Source organism: Kryptolebias marmoratus, linkage group LG1, assembly GCF_001649575.2.
Source record: "Kryptolebias marmoratus isolate JLee-2015 linkage group LG1, ASM164957v2, whole genome shotgun sequence".
Lineage (NCBI taxonomy): Eukaryota > Metazoa > Chordata > Actinopteri > Cyprinodontiformes > Rivulidae > Kryptolebias > Kryptolebias marmoratus.
In genome coordinates this window covers 6436972-6458015 of record NC_051430.1, presented here as the reverse complement: position 1 = coordinate 6458015, position 21044 = coordinate 6436972, and the positions used below count along the sequence as shown (strand labels likewise).

The following is a 21044-nucleotide window of genomic DNA, read 5'->3' as shown; positions in this document are numbered from 1 at the left end:
ATATAACATTTAACATTTAGATTTAACATTTAGGATTTAGATTTATATTTAGCATGTAGCTGTAACAATTACATTTAACTAGCTAAATGTTGTAAAAGGTGACATCAGAAAATCCACACTACATTTTTAAACAGTGTTTGAAGCTAAATGTGACAAAATTTAGGCATGAATTTTGAGCACAAGCTCATTTACAAACGGCGCCCCATACATAACAGCTGAACAAAGTGCTGTACAAAACAGTGTAAAAGAGAAAAATGAAACAATAACAAACAGGAGCTATAGAAAATTATTTAACTAGTACAAGTTAAAAAGGGAAAGATTAAGACACAGACGATAACTCCCTCTGCATTAAAAGCCAAGGTAAAAAAGTGTGGTTTTAAATGAGTTTTAAAAACAGCCAGTGATGGAGCCTGCCTGAGGTACAGCAGCAACTCATTCCATGCTTTAGGAGCCAGAACTGCAAAGGCTCGGTCTCCTCTGGATTTATAAAATGTCTTTGAGACAGTCAAAAACTCTGGAATTGGATTGAGTCCAAAACCTAATCAATTGTAGATGTACATTTGATAGGTACTCTTTGAAAGTTTCAATAAAATCTGTCCAATGGTTCATGAAATATTTTGCTAACAGACAGACTGGGATGATTCTCACAGTTGGTACTAAAAATTTAAGCAAATATCACTTGGAATATGTGTTGTGACTTACTCTCACCTACTACCACATCACATTTTAGCACATCTGTAAAACTGAGTTATAGACATGTTTGTTTCATATCAGCTAACTGTGGCAGCCATCTTAAATTGGGTTAGTTCCAAATGTTTATCAGTTGTAGCTGTTTAATAAAGGATTATTTTCTGGAAATTTTATTAAAAACATGCATGTTAGGCTGCCCAGGCCTCCCTTGAAAAAGAGATCTGTGATCTCAGTTGAACTTGCCTGGTTAAATAGAGGTTACTGTATTTTCTGCACTATAGGGCGCACTGGATTATAAGATGCACTGTCAATGAATGGTCCATTTTCGAACTTTTGTCATATGTAAAGCTCACCGGACTATAAAGTGCATCGGCGTGCACCTCCCAATTTTTGTAACTTCGCATGGACCACGTGCGTCATGCTCCATTCAAAATGTACGATTTCGGAGCTCTAGCGGAGCTGGTTCTCCTGTAACAGCATTTATATGATCCCTCTATGAGAGATCACAAATATAATAAAATGTTTCAAAACTCACAGAAGGATACTGCACCGATGTAAGCGTCAAATATAAACGCCTCCACCGCTCGCTCAGGTATTTACGCCGTGCGCAGAGCCCTGTGCGACTATAACTGAGCCTTAATGCTGCAAGCAGTGCGGCTTTGTAGTTTACCAAAGTCGTACTGAAACATTACGACTATAAGGTCGTAATGTTATATAAGGTGCTCTAGATTATAAGGCCCTCTGTCATTTTTTGAGAAAATTGAAGGCTTTTAAGTGTGCCTTATAGTCCAGAAAATACGGTAATTAATTTTAAATTTGTCCAGTGGTTCATGAGAATTGTCATCAGACAGATTTGACCCCAAATAGTAAAAAGCAAATTTTTAAACAAAGAGCTCAGAGTCTGTGTTGGGGATCAGTCTCAGCTGCTACCATCACAAATTGTAGGTCAACTGTAAAATTGACTTGAGTTAATTACAGTAGGTAATTTTGTGTTGACTGTGGTGGCTATTTTGAATTGGGTCAACTCCAAAAGTTAATCTAAAAATCTTTTGTTTTCTCAGGTGTAAAAAACTAGAAGATGTTGGAGACTGCTAAGCCTGTGGTGACTTCCTCCCCGTCTGGAAACAGCAGCAACGCCTCTGGTATTTGTGTGGGGGAGAACCAACATGCTGCTCTCACTGTCGTCCTCTGCCTGGTCTTCTTCGTGGGCTTCCTTTTCAACATGTTCAGCCTGTGGGTGTTCTGCTGCCGGTTTCCCTCCTGGACCTCCGGAACCACACTGCAGTTCCACCTGGCCCTGAGCGACGCCATTGCCACGCCCGTCACACCCCTGATGGCCGTCTACTTTGCTATGGAGAACAACTGGCCCTTCGGCCAATTCCTGTGTCAGGTCAAGATCGCTCTGCTGAGTTCCCACTTCTATGGCAGCACCATATTTCTCACGCTCATCAGCGTCCACCGTTACATAGCGGTGGTGCACTACAACAAAACATCCCGCTTTAAACGGAAGAGTTTCATACAGAGGCTTTGCTCGTGTGTTTGGTTTGTTCTGTTGATCCAGTCGCTGATCTATGCCATTCTGCTTCCTACCAGTAAAGAGAGTGGGAACAGTCAGTGCCTCTCCATCCATCAGAGAAACCTGACAGATTCGTACTTTATCATTAACTTAGTCTTGTTTATCTTTGGGTTTCTACTTCCTTTCGCTGTTTCTGCTGTTTGCTACAGTCGTTTGGCGAGCATGTTGGCGCGCCTCAACACCAACACAGCCAAAGGTCTGAAAGTCAAGCTGAAATCCCAGCGGATGATAGGCATGTGCCTGGTGATATTTGGTCTCTGCTTCCTGCCCATGAACGTGATCCGAACTTTGGGAGTTGTGGTGAAAAAATTCTACCCGCACCAATGTCACATCCTCACGAAGATGGAGACAGCCTACTATGCAACATGGGTTTTAGCAGGCGTGAACAGCTGTTTGGACCCAGTTCTGTACTGTTTTGGCTCACAGAACTTTCGAGATACATTACAGTCTATCAGGAATTGGCAGGTGGAGGCTCCAAACAGAAGTGAATCAGAAACTGCAAATCAGTGACCCAAGTTGGAACTTATTCTCTGGCTCATTGAGCCTGTAAGCATGTTAAAGAACTCTGTTTGAAATCTTCTCCTTTGTTCACAGTACTGAAGGGTATCACAGAAAGTGGGTTATGTGAAAACACTGAGTAAGTTGACCCTTAGTTAGAGGTAGTCTCTCACTGGGCTGTGATTTTTAGGCAAATGGCATTACTGAGGGAGACTCCAGAATGTCTTGTGATAATGTGGGGGATCTCACTTTCCTCATGTGAGTAACAGAGGTGTTCAGTCTTGTCACTTGAGTTTTGAACATGTTCAAAAGATGTGCATGACAATTTTTTCTCAGAACAGTCATTGAGTTCAGTGTTGTAGCTGTTGTAAATAAATAAAATAAGGAGACAGCTGGTACAAAATCCAGAATCACACAGACGCCATTCTAGAACTCCATTCATTCTCATTTTCCCCCTGCATTCTTAAAGGTGAAATGAAATAAAATATTGAAATCATGAGTTTTTATGGTTTTTTTTTTAGTTAAACACTATCATAAAACACTCCAGTGTGAGGATTTGGATTTTTGTGTTTTCGGTTTTGTTTTCTATATTTATTCTTGTGGTTGTTTTCAGTTTGGTTTTTTCCTGTTTATGTTCCTGCTCAGTATTCACTCCTCCCCCGTCACTCTTTTGCCCTCCTTGCCACGCCCATCTCCACCTGTCCATAATTATCCCCACTCACCTGTTTCTACTTACCTCGTCACCCTCAGTATTCAAAAACCCGGTCACTTCTCTCACTATCCGCTGGTTCATTGTTTGTCATTTGTTGGTTATAGCTGTCTCCGTGCCTTGGTTCCCTGATGTCTTGTCCCGCCGTGCTTATTGGTTTTTGTTCTATTTTTGTTTGCTGCCCCATCAGCTTTTGTTTTGTTATTTTTCCTTAGTTAATAAATTAGTTTATTTTTACTATGAGTCTGCACTCAGGGTTCTTTTCCGTGTCCTGCGATCCTGACATCCAGTGCTCCATTTCTCTGGTTTAAAACATTAATGACTTGTTTTTAGAGTTTTTGTGTCAAAATCCTGAAGTGGGGTGATTGTGTGGGCGGAGTTACCTCCTTGGTTGGTGATGTAGAAGGAGCTGCAGCCAGCTGTGGTTGACTGCTGTGGCAGACCGCTGTAAGGACACTGTGGAGGTGACAGGTGCAGTAGTGAAAAAGGTGCCAAGAGGACAGTTTACCAAGATTACCATACCTTTTCCAATCTCTACCAGTGGAAATCCCACCAAAGCAGTTTCTAGAATGGAACAAATTAATATCTAGGCATATTTGGTGAGGTAACAAACAAACAAAAAACCTAAAGAATTACATTGTGAACACCACAATTAAGGAAGGAGAAAATTTAGCATCCGAAACTTGCAATAGTAGACTAGTAGTCTGGAGAGACAAAGGTCTCTCATGTTATTGGACATTTTTCCACAAGGGGGCATTTGAGGGATTGTAATCTGTACAGAAAAATATGCTTTAGAATAGAATGGTTTAACAGATATTGTCAGGTTTGTCATTATTTCTAATCAGTATCTAACTGACTCATTGAGAGGGGACATTTCAGAACATAATGTGAAATAACAATACAAATAAAAACAAATAATACATTTAATATATAGAAGAGGTCTGAGAAAGGGAAATTTGAATATTTATAATGAGGAGTAGCTAAGATGCTTTTGGTAATAAACAGACACCCCCTCCACACAGACACACACATACAGGAGCAAACATCATTGTGATTTTCACTTTGGCAGTGTGCTTCAGCAAGCAAAAACAGCAAGGTACCGAGCAAGATTTTGTATATTGTGTGGTCTACATTAAGTCAATCATTTTCATGTATTTTTGGAAATGCCCAAAGTTCCTAACAAAAGGAAATGCATAAACATTTAATCCAGCAGGATGTCACTGGGCTGCGACTGTTGTTAGAAGCTGGCGAACAACATTCACTAGGGAGTCGCCAGAATGTCTCGCTATGTTCGCCGAGGAAGGCAGGCAACCGGCTGGTCAACAGCCTTTTTCTCTGTACCTGACGTCTTTTTTTCTGATACCTGACAACTTTTTTTCTGAGACCTCACGCCTTTTTACCTGAGACTTGAGTCTGATGCCTTTTTTTCTGATACCTGAGGATGTCCTAAAATGTACACCGTACCATCCCACTGACAAGTTGGTCAATCCGGATCAATATTTATTTAAAAAGTACATAAATTAACCCTGGGTTTTAGATGTAATATGTCAAATCATTCATATAGAAATATCAAATACTTTTTCTCAGTTACATATTATATAGAATTCTATTATATAGAATAATAAGCAAAGAAAAAATAGATTAAACTTAAAAAGACGCATCATTAGCATTCATTTCCGATGTCTTACTCTGCATCATCAGCTTTTAAATGAAAATTTCTCCATTAAAACAGCTAAGAAGCCATCAACAAAAACCCAAACACACAACTACCAACATTTAACTTTGAAACAAAAAGAAAGTAAAAAAAAATACATAAAAGCAGACTTGCTGTTACTCAATACATGCCGCACATCAACTCAAGTCAGATATCATATATCGTTACTTGGCTACAGGTTTATCAACAACTCATTTGATGCTCTCTGTTGCCCTTTCCACGTCAAGCTCAAAGATTACTGAGAAATTAAAAGTTAATTTTCTTGGCTTGAAAGTAACTGTCACAGAAAGACTTTACTAAAAAGATTCAGGTTTTTTGAAGCAAAATGAGAAGCGGTAGAGACTAGATCTGTCACAGACTTGGAAGGGCCAGATCTAATAAAATGTAAATGTTATCTTGGGGGTCAGATAAAATGTTACCAAGGGCCGGATCTGGCCCGCTGGCCTTGATTGACACAGTCGATGTGTCTTCGCTCAACATTACCTTGGAGCTTCTGATGACGTCACAGATGGGGGCGGGGACAGACAGAGGTAAGGAAAAAAAATTTGCTCCCGGGGTGTTTGTGTGGATACAGGTGAGCGTTTTAGTGTCGCAGGGAGCAGCGATGGGGAAGCTGCAGGAGTTCGAGATCGAGCTGGACAAAAACAAAGTGGTGTACGCTCCGGGAGAGTCCATCTCAGGGACCGTGAGGGTCAAAGTCAACCAGTCGCTCCAGTGTAAAGGTAAGAATCCTCACCTGAAGAGGAAAGGTCGCTGCCGCCGAACCAGGAAGAACCCGGAGGTCAGCCCGGACCTGCTCTGTGGTCTAACTCTGGAGACATGTTTGGTTTAAAAACGTCTTTAAAGTCGGTCTGACTTTTTAGACACACCGAGGCTCCTTCTTATTTAGGGCCCGGCGGAACCGACCCATGGAGCTCTTACAGCTGGAGAACGGGCCTGTTTTTTGTTCCCCCCCCTAAAGTTCAGGCCTGTAACATCTAGTCTGAGCCACACCGCTCACATATTTGACTCATTAAAAGTAAAATCCTTAATAATAAATAATTATGATTATTCATTATCCTGGAAAAGTGTTTCTGTAAAACGCAGGTCCAGGTTGAACCTTTTTTTCTGATTTGGAAAAAAGAAAACCTAACAGAAATTTATTTACCCAATTAAAGGCCTAGCGATCCTTGAAGGGATGCAATCACCCGCCAGCCTTCATCCCAGTATTTACACTAAAATCAGCTTATAATGAGAAATAATGAAGCTGTAACTTTTTTGGTTTAACCCTGACAGTAACCTTATGCACTGACTCATTCCATGGAATGAGTCTGTGATCATTCGAGATATTCAGAATAATAATCGGATAATCGGAATCATGCAATATCTCGCATGATCTGTAGTTTTCCTAAATGACTCTCAACTACTACCACGCAAAATTTTAGCTCATCGTCTGTAAAATTCACGGAGGTGTAGCCGTTTTCATGTAGGCTAAGTTTTATTAGCTGAGGCAGCCATCTTGAACTGTGTTAATTCCTAAAATTAATTAGTTGTAGATGTTCAGCCAATAATTACTTTCTGTAAGTTTTATGAAAATCCTTTCAGCGGTTCATGAGATATTTTGCTAACAGACAAAGGCTTACTGCAAACAGTTATTGCCAAAGTTCTAAGCAAGGACGTCGGTGAGCGTGTTGGGCCCGGAATATATGTTGGAGGCGACGCTCAGCCACTACCACACCAAATTTCAAGTTGATAACTATAAAACTCACGGAGGTGTAGCCATGTTTGTGTAGACTAAGGTCGCTCAGCTGTGGCATCCATCTTGAATCGGCTCGACTCCAAAAGTGAATCAGTTGTAGATGTACATTTAATGACCGCTCTCTGGGAGTTTCATTAAAATCCGTTAATAAAATTTGCTAAAGGTGAAAGCAAACGAACACACAGATTTCTAAATGCTACTGGACTGTGGTTTAAAAAAAAAAAAGTTTGTAGAACTGAAGCCTCATTTACTGAAGAACTCGATGGGTTTTAATTTGGCTTCACTGAGATGCTTTTCAAGAACTACATGCCTGAGCTGAAAAATGTTCTCTAGCTGAAAAACATACAACTTACAGGAATGCTCTCTGTGTCATTTTCTTGAAAGTATGTGAGCTACTTAAAAAAAAAAACACACAACAATGGCTATAACTCAGTCAGTTTTACAGACACTGAGCTTAAATTTGGTTTGTAGTAGCTGAGTCGTTCTATACTTGGAGAGCTAACAGATCTGTGAGATTTTCACATAATGTTACTTGACCAAAATGGCTAAAACTCCATCCCTAAAGAATATTTCAGTTTAACACTCCGGCATGGAAGGTGGTCGGCAATATGTGCTTTCATTTTTTGAAATTCTAGGTCTTTCGTTTTATTCCAGGTTTTATTTTCCCTGTCAAAGCTCTCGTTTCGATCTGTCAGAAACGATGGTCTGTCAGTTTGAACTAAAATGGCGTCCCTTTCAGAAAGTCTTTGTTTCAGGACGCCGTAGCGTCCCTCCGCCGGTGTGACAAAGCGCTCTGGGTGCAGCACAATAGGCTTTGAAAGAGGTATTACAAGAATTTTTAAAATTTTTGACGTATTATCTGAGCATTGACACCCTGTTGCTTTAAGCAGGGTTTGTACAGGTGCTGGAAATCCTTGAAAGTTATTGAATTTTAACAAGGTGTTTTCAAGGTTTGGAACATGGTGGATTTCTGTATAAAGTCCTTAAAAGTGCTTGATATTTTTAAGCGCACAGTTTTGTAATAAGGAGCACTCTAAAAGGGAAATTAAAAATCTTAATTTTATGTTAAAGGCCCAAAAATAGGGAGCAGCCATTTTGCCTTTGATGCTCAGAGTGAATTGAATTTGGAGGATTTTTGTTAAATTACTGTTTGTTCTCCGAGCAGCCAGGTGTAGAGGGTGTTTGTGAGAGACTTTTCAAAACATAATATTTTGTTATATTTTAGTTTACTTTGTCCCTGCTATGTAGAATACTATCAGAAGGTATTATAAATAACAGAAATTATAGTGAATTAAAACGGTCTTCTTGACACATTTTTTTATTTCCAAAATGTGTTGCTGGAAAAGTTTGAAAATTGACCTTGAAAGTGCTTTAATTTTACTCTGGGAATAGTGTACAAGCCCTGTTTAAAGGTCTGTGCTGGAGCTTTCTCATAGGGGGGAAAATCTGTCGTATTTTGCTGAGTTTTGGCAAGAATGTTAACTGAAACTCAAAAAGGTTAAAAAAAAAAGGGGAACAATCGAAACTCTTGAACAGGAAAAGTGAGCACAACTTGTCCGACTTCTTCCTGAAAGACTTAGCTGCGCCCGGCGATAGAGATGAGGGCTAAATGATTAGGGAGACACATTTGTATGCAAGCATGTCCCAGGTAGAAGGAAAGCGCCTACGTTACAGATTTTCCACTGTATTCCCAGCGAAGAACGTAGCAGTTTTAGATCTCTTCATCGCAGCAGAAACAAACACTTAAAGAGGTTTGCCTCGCGTCCTGTGCTGGATCATTACCACCCATTTCCCCTGATCTTAAGCTGCTCTTCAGTAGTTGGAAACTGAAGCAGCACATGTGAGTGAGTCGGTGAGTCCTGTCTTGCAGAGAGCAGCTTGTCTGCATTTGGGAGTGCTGCTCCGTTCCTGTTATTCCGGTCGAGCTGGTTACTCTGTCAGCTTCTCTCCATCGCAACAGTTTGAATCATTGTGGTGTTATGATGCAGGTTGGGTCCTGAGAGGCGGCCCGCTCTGGGCAAATAATTACTCTGTAATAAAAGTCAGACCAGGTTTGTTCTTTGCACATTATTTCTCCTGTGATGGATATATTGTAGCAACTCACCGACTAAAAATAACTAATTGTTTAACTATTATACTTTTTAAACAGTCGCACATTTTTTAGTTTCTTATTATTACATTTTTTACAGTTTTCTTATTATTTAGCAAAGTTAACTGTTAGTCACATCTTATCGAATGAAACATGTTGAAGCTGGTAAAATAATTTAAAACACAGTCTCTTAAAAGTTTCTGGGAATTCAGTACATGTTAGACTGAGAAGAGGCCGAACTACACCTGGTTACCTGGATTGTAAGTAAAAAAATGTCAAGAACTGGCCTCAGCAGGTGCTGGTTAAATTCTCCTTTCTACAAAACATTACCCCAACTTCATTTAGTACAAAGTGATCACCATTTTACAGTAAGTATGGGCCAATGTGATATTTTTAATGAATGTTATCACACTGACAGAACCTCACAGTTTTACTCTAATATGGCATTGACATCCATCCATCCGATTCTCCTTTCTGGGTTGTGGGGAGCTGGTGTTTATCTCCAGCAGTCACTGTGCGAGAGACGGCGGACACCCTGGACAGGTCTCCAGTCCATCACAGGGACACATGGAGACAAATGAGACAAACAACCATTCACGCTCTCACTCACACCTAGGGAGACTTTTAGAGTTACCAATCAACCTAACATGCGTGTTTTTGGTCTGTGGGAGGAAACCGGAGTGTATTTATTTATAGTTGTTTTAGTTTCAAGGCACAAATATGAGTAAGGAAACTAAGAGAACACAAGTAAGTCCTTTTTAAAATCAATGTCAGCTTTGTTCCGGCACTCAGGACAGATTTGGGATTTTTTTATTTCCAATGATGTTAAGGATCAAGGCACATGTTTACATTTAGTCAGCAGCTGTTTTAAAATACTGCTTAAAAACAAATTCTAGAGTATATCATGATCGTAATTCATCACGAGCAGCTTGTTTAATGAGACTGTAGACGGCTCTTCTGGGAAATGCTTGCTGTTCACTCGGAGCTAAAGTTTCCCTTTAAGAGTTTTCTAGTTGGCTGGCTGTTAGAAACAAGGTGTGTTTCTCTTTAAAAGAAATGAGCAGGAAAAACTTATGTCTTCCTTTATCTTGATCTATCAGCTCCACACACAAGTGACGAACCAGCGAGCATGCAGTCCGCCATATGTTTCCCCCGCTGAAATGCTGACGCTTGTAGTTTTTTTTTTTTTTTTTTGCAAATGTTTGTTTCAGGGCAAGCCTTCCTTGATAAGTGAGATGAGTGTCGCACTTGTTCTAGATGAGCCGTGACTCACTGATATCCACTACCAAATAAACTACAACTAACCAACATCTTTTCCTAACAAACAGAAGAGTTTGAGAGAATCCTCTCAGTTACTGAAAACAATAACATAAGCATTAAGTCCTGCAATGGAGAGGGGATATAAAAAAAGGCACCATTTGTTATCTTGTTTATAGGCACTTAAACTGTAGGAACAATACAATGTAATGTTGTGGTTTTGACACGGACTTTAATGCCATGGTATATTTTGAAAATGGTAACCAACCCTTGCCTGTTTTACACCTAGTGGTTGACTTTTAGGGTTTGAAATCGTTACCACTCTGCATCCATGTACCTACCATATGCACGTCTGCTAGTGACCATGCTAGGGCTGCACAATATTAGAAAGACTCGTGACAATATTGTTTAATACCGCATGGTAATATAAATTGTGAAAAACCCACAAAAGACCCCTTGTTGTGAAGTAACCCTAACCCTTTACATTGTGGTGCCATACAGTTTGTCAATTATTTACAGTTCCACCTTCAGTGAAGTATTTGCTTTTGAAAGTGTTATTAGTGAGAGGATGACAGTCAGTTTGTTCTTATAGCTCAAGGCATTAATACAGTTGTAGTCAGTAGTTTCCACCCCTCATTATCGGTATTTATGACATAATAATTTGGGGCTTTTAAGGATATTAAGGATCATACTAAATACTGTGTAAGCATTTTTAAAAACAAAAGTTGGGTGCACAAAAATAAATGTATTATGATTTTCTCTAATGCACACATAGTCAGAATTATACATACATATGCTCAAGAATAAACAAACATCCCCAGTAATATTTGATTAAATATTCCATTGCAAGTTGCACCTCGACCACAGGCTTTTCCCCCACAAGCTTCTTACTAATTATGTGACCATTCTTCACTTTATCAAGAAGTGTTGCAGGGCAGTATTTGAGTGGATCTGTCAAACTCGATTCTTGGATCATAAACTACCAGTCTGGTTCCAGATAAGTCTTCATTTGAGCCTGGATCCAGAACATTTGACAACTCCTGGTTGTGTGAATGCTGTGTTAGCAGTCACATTGTTTCCTGTTTATAGTTTCTTCCAAACATTTTTTTGGACACTGACTGCTTCAGCATACCGTATTTTCTGGACTATAAGGCGCACTTAAAAGCCTTCAATTTTCTCAAAAAACGACAGTACGCCTTATAATCCGGAGCGCCTTATATATCTAAGAAGTCGTAATGTTTTAGTGCGACTTTGGTAAACTACAAATCTGCACCACTTGCAGCATTAAGGCTCAGTTATAGTCGCACAGGGCTCTGCGCATGCGTACCTGAGCGAGCGGTGGAGGCGTTTCTACTTGACGCTTACATCGGTGCAGTATTCTTCCGTTAGTTTTGAACTGTTTGATTATCTTTGTGATCTCTCATAGAGGGATCATATAAATGCTGATACAGGTGAACCAGCTCCGCTAGAGCACCAAAATCGTCCATTTTCGATGGAACGGGGAGCACGCGAAGTTACATAAATTGGGAGGTGCAAGCGCCTTATAGTACGGTGTGCCTTATTTTCGACAAAAGTTCGAAAATGACCCATTCATTGACAGTGCATCTTATAATCCAGTGCACCCTATAGTGTGGATAATATGGTACTTGAAAAAACTTTGTGCTTTTTGAAGTCTTCAGCAGACTTGCTTAATTTTTTGTTTTTAACTACTGTTCTGCTGGTATTAACTTTAAGCTTTTGCTCTGATTTAAGTAACAGTTCAGTTTCAGCTTGTTCCTGAAAGTACACCAAAGCCATTCACCACTTGCACTGCATTTCAATAGAAAATGGATATTTTTCTAGTTTGTCTTAGATAGTCCAAACCAAAGTCATTTTTATTATTGTATAATTCTTACAATTTAACTTAGCAGCCACCATGTTAACCTGCTGAATGTTGGATGATTAGCATTTAGATGATTTGTTGCTCAATTCTCTAACAAGTCTCCTCCAATAAAAACTGTGGCAGAAGGCTCACAGTGAGAAAAAGTTGATTTCTAGTTGAGTTTGTGTACTTCACTTTATAAAATACACTTTGATGAAATGAAATAAATAAAAATGGGACTTATGTTGCAGCCCACCGATTACCAGTTTTTGCACACTCCCTATTAATTATGCAAGTACCAGTAAAAGGTTTTTAAAGTGTACTTTTTTGCCATCAATCAAAATTTTATTGATAGGCAACTTTTTCATAAAGCAGCGAGTACCACAAAGCATTATATAGCTGATTAAAATCAAACAAATTCACAGAAGCAAACAGACTCACACATCCTTTCCTGCTCTGATTTTCTAATGGCATCATGTATAGGTTAAAACTTGTGGGGCATAAAATTGAACCTTGTGGAACTCCATATTTATTCCCTCCCTGATGTCTCCTGTGACACCTGTGTTACAGTTTGACAGGTGCATTGCCCCAGTCAGACTCCTCACCTGCCACTGTCCCTGGAGTGGGACGTGCGGCAACTCAGGAGCTCACCTCCCTGCCTCATCGAACAGGTAGAAAACATTTCGAGCAGTAACAGGTTTGTGATGCTCAGATATCTGGGTGTACACCTACATCACATTAACTTATAGCTTCTACTTTGTTAGTCATGCTTAGATCTGTTGGTTTAGCTTAGCTTATTTAGACAATTAGTTACCATTGTATCTTGTACCTGTCTGTAATTTTGTTCATTATCATGTTCTGTAACTTTGTCTGTAATTTCGTTCTTGTGTTGTAAAGCACTTTGAGTCGCGTTGTGCTGAAAAGTGCTATATAAATAAATGTACCTACCTACCTACCTACCTACTGAAAACAAGTGTTGCTTGAAAAGAAAACACAACCTACCCCGAGCTTGATGCCTGATTTAAATAGAACTATTTTAAAAATGATTAAAATCTGGTTCAAGTTTGTCCATCTATTTCTAAAGTGTACTGCAGTATATTAAATCATAAAAGTGTGGGCCGCTGCAAATATGGGTCCAAAGCAGAGGCGGAGGTGGGCAATGAAATTATATGCATGGCCTAGAATACAGTTTTGCAAAGTGTGCGCTTGAAAATAGGTTGTCATTAGCAAAAAAAAAAAACATCCACACAGAATGTGGCCTCGCAACTTGCTGGTGGCAGAGTTCAGTGAGACTGCAGTTGAAACTTCAAAATTGCCAGAAAATGGGGGCATTGCCAGCAAGTCTCCAACAGTCACAGCCAAGTGAGATAACACAATCACGTGACACCTCCAGTGTATCGTGTAACTATGCGTGAAGTATTTTCAAGGTTTAACCAAAACGTCTATAACTCTACCAAGGTGGTCTTTGATTAAAACTCTGTCATAGAAGGTGGCAGGCAGTATGTATCCCTTCAATATAATCTAAGCCTTTAATTATATTATTAATGTTTAGGTGAAGAATTTGTCACATTTACACAATAAATCCTCTGCCTGTGTGATATGACCTAAAACACCCATCATAGTTTTTATATTAACAGTAAACATGGCAAAATGCAGCGACTGAGTGACTTTATGAAACTTCACAAGGTGCTGTCAGGCATAAGTTGGTTTGATCCGACTCTGACACCTCAGTGTGTTTGTTTCCATCTCCAGCTATCAAAGTGAACTGCAACGGTTTCTGTGGCATCACCACAAAGGAAAATGACACAGCTTGGACGCAGGAGGAGCAGTACTTCAACAGCACCGTCTCTGTTGCAGACAAAGGTACAGTGTTCAGCTATTTCAGTTTTATTTCCAAGGCACTCATTAACTCGTGCAAATTTCAGACTCACTAATGTTTTGCTTATTTTAACATTGTGACAATACTTCATACATTTGATCTTAAGAAAAGTGATGATGAGGTGGGGATAACTGGATAATTGGAGTGTAAAGACCATAGACACGAAGGCTCTTTTTTTCCCACTGCAGCCTGAGGCATATCTTCTCAGTGGAACACAGTGGGGCAATTGTTTTAGTTTCCGCTGGCTGATGTTATCTGTGCTCTCTGTGTCCCATACAGGAACCCTGAAACAAGGGGAGCACGTGTTTCCCTTCAAGTTTCTCATACCAGGTAGGAGTGTGGAGTGATGGGAAGAACACATGTTGTTTTGCATTCTTTCCCATGATTACGGGCTTTGCTCTTGTATTTCCACTTAGACATGTTTCGGCATATTCCTTTTTATCCCGAATCGGTTGTCATTTGGCAGCTATGCAGATGGGAATTTTACCTAAGTATTTCCTGAAACTAATTGCTGCGTTTTTATCTACTTATTAGACCAAGGAATTCATTTGAAAGTTCTATGGGGGTTCCAGTCAAGCAGGAGCAACTCGGTTTTAAAATAAAAAATCTGTTTTTGAACAATACGTATTAAGTTTAGATCGTACCGGTTTAGTCATTTTTTTTGTCACTTTGAACCCCTGCCTTGTATTTAACACTTGCCAGGAACATATAAAACATAACCTATTTTTACACATTTATTTCTTGCTTTCTGCCTTTTGGTGGTGGGCAATGAATACGTAAAACAAAGAGGTTATATGTTTAGTTTTTTTGCTCATATATTAACATTGGCAAAATATCTTATGAACCACTAGACAAAGTTTAATAAAACTTACAAAGTAATCATTGTAAGTACATGTACAACTAATAAAGTTTTGAAGTCAACATAATTAAGGGTGACAGCCAAAGCCAATCAACCTTATCCACAAAAATGGCTATAACTGTGTCAATTTTACAGATTTTGACTGAAGATTTCTGTTTTTCAATCTGTTAGCATTCACTCTGAGTGCTACCATTTTAAATCTGTTTAAAATTTTGCAATAAAACTATTTTGAATTAAACCTTTCAGAAAGTAAACATTGGTTGTACTTCTTCAACTGAGAAACATTTGGAGCCAACCTAATTTAAGATGGCCGCCACAGCCAACTGACTGTAGAAAACACAAAATGGCTTTAATGCCGTCAGTTTTAAAGATACTGAGCGACAATATTGTATGGTTGTAGCAAAGAGTCGTTCACTACACAAGTGCTACTTATAGTGCAACAAATTTGCTTAAAACTTAAACATTACCTGCTGAAGTCAACCATGTTTGTCTGTTGCCAAAATATTTCATGAACTACTGGATGGATTTGAATAAAAACCTTTAGAAAATAACCGTTAAATGTATCTTCAACTGATTAGTCCTTTAAATCGTACAATTCAAAATGGCTACCACAACTAATTGATATTAGCCAACACAAAATGTCCATAACTTGGTTAGTTTTGCTGATATTTCGATTTTAGTAGCTAGAATCATTTCAGCACTTATCGCTGGCAATATTTATCTCTAAGTTGAATATTAGCTAACTGGTATGAAGTGACAGCTTGTAAGGCTTCAATTTATTAATTTTATTTAAACTTTTTTTTGTTGTTTTGTCTAGTGCTTTATCTGCAAGTATGGGCCATTAACTGGTAAAGTTCTCAAAATTTTGTATCAAAAGTTTTAAATTTAGAAGTGGAATAAAGTCTCAAAGTTGTTGTTTCTCCTGTGCCTGAAAGAACGGCCTGTCCTCACTCTGCTGCTGCAGAACGCTCCCACACTGCATGCAGGACTAATCTGGCACAAGCTTTTACTTTAATGGTTAATACATAAGCCTTTAGAATTGAGTTTAACACAATTAGGAAAGCGTGAATTTCAACAGTAATGGTTTCCCACAAAGAGAGGAGTACCCATACAGGAGTACTCGCCTAATGCCACTTTTACACGGGCCCTAATTCAGAAGTCCGGCTCTACTCCACTCTACTCTGCTCAGCTCTATAAAGAATGCATCGCGTTCACACCGGCCAGTTTGGTCGGTAGCAGAGGAACGCCTCCTCGTGTTGCGGGGGGCGGGGCCGGGGGGGTGGGGTGCGCTACCGAAACTTTGCGCAAGTTGTGTAAACAACGAAAGCGCTATGGACAACGGTGGCCCTGTGTTGTTGCTGTTTTTTAAACTTATGGGGATTCTCCTGAGACATCACGAAGAGAGGCGCAGTGGAAGAAATGCTCTGGATGCCGCGGTTGTTGTGCGGAGTAGGACAGCTGGTATCCGCCGGAGATTTCAGGCTTTACAGCGCCTTCAGCTGGGTGACAGACGGCATAAACGTTGCAGGGTAAGCTAACGCTGTTGTTTATATTCCTACCTTCGCTCTTTATGCTTGCATCTGGTCACACCCACGACCAATGAGTGAACAGGAGCCAAGCTTGCGCCACCCACAAAGCAGGGCTGGCCCTACTCTGAAGCAGGAACCAAAGAAGCAGGGACCAACCTCGAAAAAATGCAGATGTAAACGCTCGCAAAGCGAGCCGAGTAGAGTGGAGCTGGGACCGTTAGGGCCCGTGTAAAAGGGGCATAAGTCACATTTTGGTACATACCTTGGTATGAGCGTCATGGTTTGGTATGGGAATGGTACAACAAGGTAAAGAAACAAATACCAAATTAATTGTTTTTTTTTTAAATGTACAGCAAGGTAGGATTTGTCAGCCGGTGTCTTTACTTTATATAATAATAATAATAAAAAAGACCTGCCATAAAACATTTCAAAGTTCACATTATAAACATAACTTGTCCAGCTCAGACAGAGGACAGAATACCGTACCCACCTTTAGGCCCATTCATTGTTGTATTTCCATGAGAACACAGACAGAAGTTTCAGAGGACATGTTGCACTCAGACTGACTGAACACACAACTTTCAGATTATTCCTGCATTCAGTACCTGTGGGAGGTTTCTGCACTTTGTTACATCGAAAGAAATAAAAACTAACAGGCTGTGATTAGTGCCACATCTTACGTGCTGATTCTGGTCTGAGGCCTGCAAACTCTTCGATGTTGGTATTTGAAAGAAACCTGTGTATCTGGACTTATGTAGCTATGATAAGGAGGAAATTCAAGGAACAAAATGCTATATTAGAAGATCCAGATGAAATATATTGATTGAAAATGTTTTGAAACGTGACCAAAAGCAGCGAGGGTTTTGTTTTGCCACAGGATGTTCTGATCTTTCTGTCTGTCAGCTGCTGTTCGCATAGTGATGTCAACGGATATTATTTGGTTTCGCCCATTCAGGACAGAGGAATCTGAGAGAGCACTCACATATGACATCAGCTTACAGCGACGAAATCACAAGTTAAGATTTTCCAAAGATAATTGGAGATCACGAGAAAACATGTTGGTGTCTTTGATACAAATAAAGTATTTTGTTTATTTTTTTGTTTTTTTTTTCAGATAAACATAAAATTAGTTTGATTGTATTTTTTATAATCCTTTTTTTTTTTGGTACAGTTATTATGATGTAGAGTTGGTACTTGTCCCTCACTTCCTGCCTGAACATTTTTGCCATTCTTTGATTAGATGTTCTCTGACGCACAGGAGAACAGAGGGGATCTTTGAGTTCAGCCTTTGTTCAGCTGCTTATCTGCATCTTTGGTTTTGTTTTTTTTTCTTCCAGGTAAAGCCTTTGCGACAGTATGACATAATGGATGCAAATTCAAAACCAGTCCAACTGGTCTTTTTACTGTTGCAAACAAAAAATGTTATTCAAACTGCTTGTGCGTTCACCTCTAGTGTTTGTTTTAAAGTTAATTCAGCTTTGACATTTTTGGGGATTTCTTTTTTTTTTTTTTTTAAATGACTGATCAGAATAAAATGTGATAGCCCTGTCATGAGAACCTGTTATCAGGCAGTATTCATTTAGTAGTGTGATAAATTAAACCATACCACGCTTGTTTCCACAGCCACTGCACCAACATCTTTTGAAGGGAACTATGGTAGGATCATTTACAGAGTGAGGGCTTTTATTGACACGCCACGATTTGCCAAGGATTACAACACAGAGAAACCTTTCTACCTGCTGAGCATTCTGAACCTAAATGAAGTGCCAGATATATGGGTGAGTTCTAGTTGTTTGTCTGTTTTCAATCTTTGATGCATCTCAACATTTCAGAACAAGGCACCAAATTGCCAAAAATTAGGTGTTTTGATCCATAGATTTTTGTTGTTTGTGGATTTTGAAAAGAATTATTGTTTTTTTTTTTAAAAAACAAAAAAACAAAATAGAAAGTCAAAGGAAAACCGTGCAAATTAATTAAAATCCTGTCTTTGCTGACTTTGTGTGAATTGATTTGCGTAGACTAATAATGTCTTCAGACAAGGAGTCAAGTCAGGAGGTTCAGCTAATGATTGAACTGCTGGGGGAAATTCATGTAACAGCAGCGATACGAGTTGGTACGGTTCACATTAGGGACATCATAATGTCAGATTCTTCCATGTTTAAATATGAGAAATAAAGTTGGTTGTAGGTAATATGGAGAATGTAAAAATTGAACCACTGAAATAGAAACACTGGAATGGCCAACCACAACTCAGTCTATGCTAATGAGGGAAGATTTTATGCTGCCAACTTGGTAGGTGCTGCATCGTGTCCTTAGTTATTTCCACCGTGACAGCAGACCACAAATATGAGTAAAATAAAACAAACTCAGCCAAGAAACCCAAATGTTTTGCCATTTAATTGTCAAACCCTCTCTCTTGTCCTGGTAATTTGAACCCTGACAGCTACAGTATTGAACCTTTTTTTATTTTGACGTCTTTTTGTTTGCATCTCAGTAAATAAATCACAAATACGGTTCTGTTCAACCTCTATTATTGAACATGTTGCTACAGTGTTAGAATCCAGAAAAATACATTACTGGCATGTATTAGTAACTAATGTGCTCAGTAATCCCTGAGCACAACTTTTAGCAAAACACTATTGGTTACCCGATGTGCAACTGGAACACAGTTAAGTTGAGGTCCAGTGTCATTCACGGACCTGAGTTCCAGCTTCTGAGGTAAATGGAAAACAACATTATGACCACCAGCCTAATAATAAGTAGGTCCCCCTTTGGATACTTCAACCAAGCTGTCAGAAGCAGATCTTTTATTTTTGTGATTAAAGACCCATCTTCTTTTGGGCTCACTGAGTCAACAAAACTCCTTAAAGCAGTTCAGGGGAAAAAAACACACTCACTGATCATATTTCTTTAGTGACAGTTTGGGACTAGGGACTTTTTGTTCTTATTGTGCGAATGTCGATTGAGCATTCGCGTTACTTTCCTGTTTCTAGTTGCTTCAGTATGTTTTCTGCTTTCAAACTACTTTTGCATACTTGGTGATATTTTAACCATTCATACTGTATATTAAAATGTTCTGCTATATCAGACAAAGTCTGCTACGAATTACAACATTTAGACTTTTTGAATTATTTACCTTTATTTACCAAAAAAAATCCCCATAGAAATGCATTGAGATTTCTTCGATTCCTGCAAGGTCATTGTTCTCTAAAATCTACTTCAGCAAACTAACTTTTTTGGTCTTCCTGCGGTCTTGTGGTAGATTTTACTTATGGTTTTGCTAGCTTTAAGTTTTTGCTACTGTTTGCCTAATGTTAACTTTTAGGTACAGTTTTGCTGATTTTGGCTTCTGTTTTACTTTAACTTTAACAGTTCAGTTAACAATTCATTCTTCAACAAATTTCAGTAGTCATTCAGCTCTCACACTGTATTTTCACAAACAAATGCAATTTAAGCTAAGTCACTGCTCAGGGATATTACCATTCAATAAAACATTCAAACATAAAATTACAAGTAAAATGGAAAAAAAAAATCTTTATTTACAATGTGCTTTTAGAATTGTGAAAGGTGGATTTTTTTCAGTTGCAGACTTGAACGCACCACAAATACATCTGTGTTGCTGTCCTCCTCTTTGCAGGGAGTCTCTTCCTCAGCAGTAACTCAACAGTTTACTTACATGCTGGTGAAAACGGGCACTGTTGTCCTGAAGGCCCAGACAGACATGAAGGGTTACACACCCGGCCAGGTGATCCAGGTGACAGCCAACATCCATAACCAGTCCACAAAGACCTCCGGCCACATGGCAGCCAGCCTGATGCAGGTTAACACTTTACAGTTCATTCAAAACCTGCAGGGGTTTTTGTGTTTTTGTTATTCATTTTTTTACTTAATTTTTATGTTTCCTTAGAGAAACTGTGTTTTCTACATCTCTAATTCTACATTCAGTCATCTGCCAAACAACAAAAGAAGCCATGTCTGTTTGCCAAATATATTATATAGCACTGAATGGATTTTTTTGAAACTATCAAAGTAATCATTGCATGTACATCTACAACTGATGAGTCATCTCATTTGAAGATGGCTGCCACAGCTAATTGATGAAAGTGGCTATAACTTAGTCAATTTTAGATATTGAGCTAAAAATTTATGTGGTAGTGACAATTGTTCCAGACACTTACAGATCGTAACATATCACGTATAACTTTATTTTAAAGTTTTAATTAAAAATGGTTCAGCTCCATCATTTTTCAACATCTTAATTTAAATCTTTGATATGAAAGGCGGTGGTATGTATACCTTTAACAGCCTGATTTATCGCCCCTGCTGGTCAATGACAAGAATGCAGGCTTGAAAAATTCTTAACTTTTCTTATCTGTAAGAGATAAAGAACTTCACTTTACTTTATCAAGTAAATGTGTTTATTTAGCATGGAAAACAGCAATAGTATGTGATGTAATAGACAGTTAAAGTGAAGTTTTTTATCAGGTTTTTTCTTCAACCCTGCAGAGCTTTGTAGTCTTGTTCTGTTTGAATCACACATATTACATGTTTGAGTAATATTTCAGGCAGGGGTGGAAATTAATTTTTTTTTTTACCAGCCACTCAAATATTTTACCAGCCACTATTTTTTGTTGTGACAAAAAGT

At 38.9% G+C, this 21044-nt stretch overlaps 2 protein-coding genes across 2 annotated transcripts in view; both read left to right on the top strand.

Annotated features, from left to right (window-relative positions):
- The window catches only part of LOC108246425 (P2Y purinoceptor 2), a 7273-nt gene extending 4012 nt beyond the window's left edge, over positions 1–3261 (top strand). Inside the window, exon 2 of the mRNA XM_017433961.3 lies at positions 1752–3261. Coding sequence (XP_017289450.1) covers positions 1769–2776 — 1008 coding nt within the window. The 5' untranslated portion in view covers positions 1752–1768 and the 3' untranslated portion in view covers positions 2777–3261. The remainder of the gene's footprint in view (positions 1–1751) is intronic.
- A 2461-nt stretch (positions 3262–5722) lies between these two features.
- arrdc1a (arrestin domain containing 1a) overlaps positions 5723–21044 on the top strand; it is a 20276-nt gene continuing 4954 nt past the window's right edge. The window contains exons 1-5 of the mRNA XM_037977061.1: positions 5723–5909; positions 13885–13995; positions 14291–14341; positions 18023–18177; positions 20037–20219. Coding sequence (XP_037832989.1) covers positions 5792–5909; positions 13885–13995; positions 14291–14341; positions 18023–18177; positions 20037–20219 — 618 coding nt within the window. The 5' untranslated portion in view covers positions 5723–5791. The remainder of the gene's footprint in view (positions 5910–13884; positions 13996–14290; positions 14342–18022; positions 18178–20036; positions 20220–21044) is intronic.